At 33.3% G+C, this 7,795-nt stretch overlaps 1 protein-coding gene across 1 annotated transcript in view; it reads left to right on the top strand.

Moving 5' to 3' along the window:
* Nucleotides 1–3,313, top strand: part of LOC102678624 (protein yellow-like) — a 6,170-nt gene extending 2,857 nt beyond the window's left edge. Inside the window, exons 2-6 of the mRNA XM_006612921.2 lie at nt 340–469; nt 1,063–1,225; nt 1,953–2,312; nt 2,412–2,600; nt 2,898–3,313. Of these exons, the coding sequence (XP_006612984.1) occupies nt 340–469; nt 1,063–1,225; nt 1,953–2,312; nt 2,412–2,600; nt 2,898–3,083 (1,028 nt within the window). The 3' untranslated portion in view covers nt 3,084–3,313. The remainder of the gene's footprint in view (nt 1–339; nt 470–1,062; nt 1,226–1,952; nt 2,313–2,411; nt 2,601–2,897) is intronic.
* The last annotated feature ends 4,482 nt before the right edge of the window (nt 3,314–7,795 follow it).

The following is a 7,795-nucleotide window of genomic DNA, read 5'->3' on the forward strand; positions in this document are numbered from 1 at the left end:
CAAGAAATGTCAAACTTGTCGTCACGACTTGCGATTGTACGTGCAACCTTGACACGCAAATACGACGTGTCAATTTTAAAAGAATTCTATTTTATCTCGAACCGCTTTCTCTTGCCCTACCCTTTTTTCACCCATTTGCCCATAAATCGTATCACGTACGCGTTTTGTAAAAATGTTCAACACAATGATATAAATAAAATTTTAAAAAGGTCAAATATCCGCTTTGTTATTCGTTCGATCCGTCATGCATGAAGGTTTTCTTCGCGACAATACTATATAATTTAATTTACATTAATTTTTCTCGAACAAGGTGTATGTTTTAATTTATTTTTGTCGCAGGAATACCAGCGACGTTGACCTACATATCGCTCGACACGAATCGAGGAGGTACCCCAAAGCTCACTCCTTATCCGAATTGGGCGCAGAATAAAGCTGGAGCTTGCGGTAGCGCGATCACCACCGCTTACAGGTATCCGCATTGCGAATCGTTAATTATTTCCCGACCGTCGATCCAGCGAGTAAAATATTGGCTTGTTTCGAAAGTAATTTCGTTTTTTCGCACGAATGTAATCGTGTAATCAATACGCGATTAAATAAAATACATATATGCTTTAAAAAGTACTTTCCGAACAACTCAATAATTATCAATCGTTACGTCGTTCGTTCCTTTGTTTGTAAGAACACGAGATCGAAAGGAAAGGAGAGAAAATAGGATCTTATATATATATATAAGATTATATATAAGATATATATATAATATAAGATTATATATTCTTATAGAACAGTTGGTTCTCGCTTGAATAATGCATTTACCTATATACCTATCGCTAACGAATCTGTGGGAAGATTCTCTCGCTTCTCCTCTCCCCTCCTTTGCAATACAAAAGATTTCATCGTGAATTAGAATTTCGTTATCTATCATTATCGAATAGGTATCAAATATTAATGAGACAAGATCTAGATCTCGTTAGACAAAGAGAAGGGAACAATAATCGTATTAATAATAAATGGAAACCGCGTTCTTCGTCAACGATGTCTATACTATTGTTCCTGTTGTTCCAGAATACACGCAGATACTTGCGATAGATTGTGGGTATTGGATACAGGTACGATAGGTATCGGAAACACAACGATACAAGCATGCCCTTACACTCTCAACATCTTCGACTTGACCAGCGATAAACTTTTGAGACAGTATAGGTTGAGGGCCGAGGACATCAATATGGTACGTATTATTATGATCGTAACCAGTGATGGGGAAAATTTAATTGTTTCGTTACGACGGTCGAAGCCAATGCCACTGAACGGGACGAAAAGCATGCGCATTGCGACGCGTCTTTCAACGCCATCTGGTATTCTCTTGTATGTTTACACTTTTTTAAGCGTTGCAACTGTTTCGTCGTATATTATAGAGAAACGAAAATAAATACATTTTACGCGTATTCACACTTATTTGAATAACTGCGTAAGAGGAATAAAAAGGTAAAATTTCGAGATTGATAACGCGTAATTAATATCGATAAAAATTATTATAGTAGTATCTCAATAGCAGTTAGTAGCAGCTAATTTTTTTTTTATTTTAAAGCTAAGGCTTTGTCCTTTATAACGACATAAGAAAGAACTTCGTTAAAACCTCTATTTAAAATTAAGACTGAAAATAAAAAATATGATAACTCCAAAAATATCGGATCGTTATGGAGAAAAAACGAAATTATTTTCCAAACGATCCAATCTTAATCTTTATTCAAAATTTTCAACTAATTATCGATTCGAGAATTTTCGAAAAACGGAACTATGCCGCGTGGAAAACAAAAAGAAATAAATAAAATTATCGACTCGATAAATTATTAATCTTCATTCGAAATTTTCAACTAATTATCGTAACTTTAAAAAAGAAAATGTATGAATTCTCCCGTTTAATCGACGTTCTTTTTAATCGATTTATCGAACAGAATACGTTCATCGCCAACATTGCTGTCGATTTGGGGAAAGGTGGTTGCAACGATGCGTTCGCCTATATGTCCGACGAACTCGGATACGGATTGATCGTTTACTCGTGGGAGCAGAACAGATCTTGGCGAATAAGCCACAGTTACTTCATGCCCGATCCGTTGGCCGGCGACTACAATATCGGCGGCCTGAATTTCCAATGGGGGGAGGAAGGGATTTTCGGCATGAGCCTGTCGCCCATCTCCGTCAACGGATACAGAACGTTGTTCTTCCATCCCCTCAGCAGCAGAAGAGAATTCGCTGTTTCGACGAGAATTTTAAGGGACGAGAACTTGTCGCAGAATAGTTATCACGAGTTTCAGGTTGTTATACGATTCTATTTAAAAATTCCTCGTTTCTCGGTCTCGAGCGTCGTTCTTCGAGAGTATTTTTTTTTTTTTCTTTTTTTTCTTTTCGGTTAGATTCTTCCCGAGAGAGGAGAGCTCGGCCACTGCACTGCCTCCGTTATGGATGAAAACGGCCTCCAATTTTTCAATCTGATCGACCAGAATGCGGTCGGCTGCTGGAACTCCTTGTTACCGTACTCGCCCGAGAATCAAGCGGTCGTTGCCAGACACGACGAAGCTATGATATTCCCGTCCGACGTTAAGGTAAAAATTTTTATTTTTTTCTCCTTCTTCTCCTTTCGTCCTTGTATTTTTCCATTATTAATCTTTCAAACGAGTAGCAGGAAATAATACAAAAAAAAAAATCATTCGTTGAAGTTTTTTTCCGTCATTTTTTTTCCTTTCATTTTTTTATTCCTAAACTATTTGTTAAAATTGTTATTTCCTATTTTATTTTTAATTCATACATTTTTTTTATTTTAAAAAAAATTCTTAAAATTTGCTTTCGCAATTTCCCACTCTTCTCGAGAAATAAATTTTTTATTTTTTTTTTTTTTCCAGATAAATCGTGGTCTATTGTGGATCATATCGGACAGAATGCCAGTTTTCTTGTTGTCAACGTTGAATTACACCGACGTGAACTTTAGAATATTGACGATGCCGGTTCGAGACGCGATCGCGGGCACAATTTGCGAGAACTCGGCCTGGGGCTTCGTTGGCAATTCCCTTTGGTGGGAGAATAATTGAAAATCGGGGAGAGGGGACGTAGAACGTCTCGTTTAGAAAATCGCCCTATTATTAATTCTCCATTTACTCCCTTAACTAAAGAAATTGTTATAGCTATTAAAGAATAAAAAATTAAACGAATATTACGACCGTTATGTGTCTACTGTCCTTTAAACAAATCAAGAATTTCGTAACCAGCGACACCGACTAATTTTCAAATTTATAATAAAATAAATTACAATAAATATTTACACGTGTTTATACACATATTTATTTTACGATCGTTCATCACAGGAAAAGTTTTGCCTCCACTACAAATGAAAGAAAGCAGGTTTGAAATTCGTTCGCTTTTTCTTGAAATTATTATTAACATTATTTAATATTATTAATTATACATTTTTTATTACATATATATATAATATTTATATAATTATATATATTATATATATATTATATATATATATATATGTTCGATCTTTATCTTTAATTTGTCGTAGAAACTCTATGCAAATTAAAAGAAATAATTTCGAAGAAGTAATGGATGGATCTAATTGTTCCTGCGTCACCTCGATTAAAAGATATTATTAGGAATGCAAGCGACAATGCAAGAAAAGATACATTTATTAACCCTCTATTGCATTCCATTTTTCGCAATATAAATTTAAATTTCAAAGATGTTCCCGCAAAATTCATCTATCAATGTTTTAAAAATAAATAAGAATGCTGTTATTATTTATTTCGTGACCACGCTCGTTTTTAGGTATATATTTTTTTCATAATAAAAAATTCACCAATAGAGAGTTAGTAATCCTCGTAATTCTATAAAATATAAAATATAAAATTTGTTTAAATTAACAAAAGTTTATTTACATTCCTTCGTCCACGCGTTGTGTTAAATTATTTTTCTAACGGCTGGAATGAAATAAGATCGTAAACATACCGTGACCGACTTCTCTCGCTTTGATGGATGTGTCGATCGAACGTGTCGTAATTGCAGCGATTAAACTTCTTTAACGAGCGCCTCTAATCATCGTGTAAAAACAACGACTCTCGCTTAAGCGAGTCAGTTCGAAAGAGAAGAGAATCGTGAATTATAGTACGAACGATTTTAAATACAAGTAACCCGTTTTTGATTTAACGAATTGTTATTTTCAGAATTTCGGTTTTTCAGGAATTTTTAATTTACGATTATTCTACGCGATGACTAAGAATTTGTCAATTTCTTGTAGAGGAATAAAATGTTTCTCTATTTACTTGGATTCTTGGAAAATTAAAGGCGGACACGTACGTACGGAATGCTGCTCTCGAGAAAAATTTCCTTTTTTGAAAAATTGAAAAATTTTTCGAGACTTTCGTTATTTAAGGCCAACTACTCGATCGAATAAAAATGAAAAAGGAAAAATTATACGCGCAATGATTTATTGGCAATGATTCTTTTGCGAGAAGTCAAAACGGTGATCGAATTGAAAAATTTTTTGACGAATTTTTTTATTTAAAATCGAAACTCGACCAAATAAAAAGAAAAAAGAAGAAATTACGTGCGTTGGCAACGATTCTTTTGCGAAGCATAAAAACGGTGATCGAATTAGAAATTTTGACGAATTTTCTTATTTAAAATTGAACTAAATAAAAAAAAAAAAAAAGAAAGGAAATATTCTTTTGGGAAAACAGTAATCGAATTAGAAATTTTTACAAATTTTTTTTTTTAAAATTAAACAAAAAAAAAAAAAAAAAAAGAAAGGAAATATTCTTTTGGGAAAACAGTAATCGAATTAGAAATTTTTACAAATTTTTTTTTTTAAAATTAAACAAAAAAAAAAAAAAAAAAAGAAAGGAAATATTCTTTTGGGAAAACAGTAATCGAATTAGAAATTTTTACAAATTTTTTTTTTTAAAATTAAACAAAAAAAAAAAAAAAAAAAGAAAGGAAATATTCTTTTGTGAAAACAGTAATCGAATTAGAAATTTTTACAAATTTTCTTATTTAAAATCGAAAATTGACTAAATAAAAAGAAAAAAAGAAAAATTACGTACGTTGGCGATAATTCTTTTGCGAGGCGTGAAAACAGTCGAATTAGATCGAATTAGATCGAATTAGAAATTTTTACAAATTTTCTTATTTAAAATCGAAACTTGATTAAAAAAAAAGAAAAAAGGAAAAATTATGTGCGTTGGTAACGATTCTTTTGTGAGGTATGGAACAAATGATCGAATTAGAAATTTTTACAAATTTTCTTATTTAAAGTCGAAACTTGACTAATAAAAAGAAAAAAGGAAAAATTACGTACGTTGGCAACGATTCTTTTGCGAGGCGTGAATTAGAAATTTTGACGAATTTTCTTATTTAAAATTGAACTAAATAAAAAAAAAAAAAAAAAAAAGGAAATATTTTTTTGTGAAAACAGTAATCGAATTAGAAATTTTTACAAATTTTCTTATTTAAAATCGAACCAAATAAAGAAAAAAGGAAAAATTATGTGTGTTGATAACGATTCTTTTGCGAGGCATGGAACAAATGATCGAATTAAAAAATATTGACGAATTTCCTTACTTAAGATCTAAACTCGACCAAATAAAAAAAAAAAAAGAAAAAAGGAAAAATTACACGCGCGTTGGCAACGATTCTTTTGCGAGGCGTGAAAACAGTGATCGAATTGGCGTGGAATCGGGCGGCCTTACTCGGAGCCAGATGGCCCGAGTTGGCCCATTAGTTTCGCCCTTGTTTCCGATAATTTGAAGGCGACCGGTTATTCCACGCTCTGATATACGATCGGATATCGCTCTCTCTTTCTCCTCTCGAAATTATCCGTTTCACGCCCCCGCTTGTAAAATATGGCCACGCGTCTTCCTTCCCAAACAAAAAAAAAAAAAAAAAAGAAATTCACCCTACAACTATCCCCTCCCCTCTCCCCCTCTCTAATTTTTCTTCCTCCATTTTCATTCATTCGCCGCTCGAATAATCGCCATATCCATTTTTGTCCGCCAATTTTAAATAATATCGATTCACACTTTAAGTTGTAACTCGTATTAATTCGTGTTATTAAAATAAAGAATATTCTCGAAGAGATCTAGTCTAATCTAAATTTTTCTTCGTTATTCGCCTTGATTTTCCAAATAACAAATAATAGTAAAAAAGAAAAATTAAGAAGAAATTGTAATCGATATATCGATATATTCGGTGAAGATCGGCTCGCTTGTAGGAAAAGAAAAGAAAAGTTACTCGAAAAGTTGTGACCCCCGCGGGATTAAGAAAAAAAATTCACGGTTCTGGATGCTAATTTGGAAGATCGATAGATCGCAGATCGCGATACTTGGCGCCTAACTTTGGCGATTAGGGGGAGAGCGGAGATACATCGTAGATCGGCGGTCACGATAACGAGAGCGAGCGCTGTTTTCAATTTGGAAAACAGACCTTTCGCCGTTACATATATCGTTGCCCCGATCGTGATAAAGCGGGACCTTAATGAGCCTCCAGAGCTGTCTCGTTAACGTTTGGCCCATGCGCATCCTTCGACCGAGCATATAGATCGAATCTTACGATCATTTTTCGTCCACGTTATTGTCCAATATTGGAAACCAATATATAAGAGTGATTGTATAGTTATCTGACGGTTTTATAATAATTAAAAATATTGGTTGAAAGTGTATCGACAAATTCTTCGTAGTTAACTAATCGTAGAAGAATTTTAAAAAAAGGAGAGGGGGGGAAAAAAAGGTGAAGGTAAAGGTGCAAAAGAAAGGAGGATCCAGGATTTTATCTCGGAGGTTGTTGTAAAAAAAAATTGCTAAAAATCTTGTTGATTACAAGGTAGGTAGCAAATCTTCGGTTACAACGTCGTCGCGAGAGATCGGAGAACCCTTCCGTTAAATTTTGTAAAATTTTTTATATTGCGTTATATACCAAATTGTTAAACTGTTAAATATTTAAAAGCACATAAAAACTAAAATTACATTGGATAATCTTGAGTGAATAAAGTATACAACGAAGTATAAATTTTTATTTTTCTACGCGTCTTGGATCGAAAGATATATCGAGGAGATTTAAATTTCTTTTATGGAAAAGAGGAAATTTTTCGAGATATAAATGGAAATTTTTATTCGTCATACTATAAAATGTAATGTCTCGCCCATATCTTTGATACGTTACTGAACCGATTCAACGAGACCGAAATGTGTCTTGGGTCGGAATATAAAATGGCCTAACGCTTCTTAGATTTCGAATCGCGGCTATCCTTTGGTTTGTTTTAAATTAACGTCTAGCCAACCACGCTCGCGGCACGCTTTAACACCTTTTTAAAAGGTGGCTGCTCACCGAGTCTCGGTTCTTTCCACCGGCGCCGGTAATTACGGGTTTCGAAGATGAGCTACGTCGACATCGACGTGATTCTTATTACGAATTACTCGTGGCCACTCTCCTACATGTATCTCGTTTTATTCTTTTTCGACACGGCTCTATGATTTTATTGCATTCCACATGTTTTTAATCTTCTAGCCTTTCATATATAAACGAACCAATTAACGTGTAAAATTTTAATGAGTCAATCTTTACAAATGACTGAATGATTGACATTTCTAAAGTTAATAGTTATATGAAAAATGTGCGAATATTCAAAAATTTTTCAATTTATAATACTGATTTCGATAATTTTCTTCTACTTTTTACTTTTTAATTTAATTTTCTAAGTTTTATAAGGAATGATTTTTCCTGAAACATTTTTCTTTTTTTTTTTTTT

Source organism: Apis dorsata, unplaced genomic scaffold, assembly GCF_000469605.1.
Source record: "Apis dorsata unplaced genomic scaffold, Apis dorsata 1.3 scaffold_129, whole genome shotgun sequence".
NCBI lineage: Eukaryota > Metazoa > Arthropoda > Insecta > Hymenoptera > Apidae > Apis > Apis dorsata.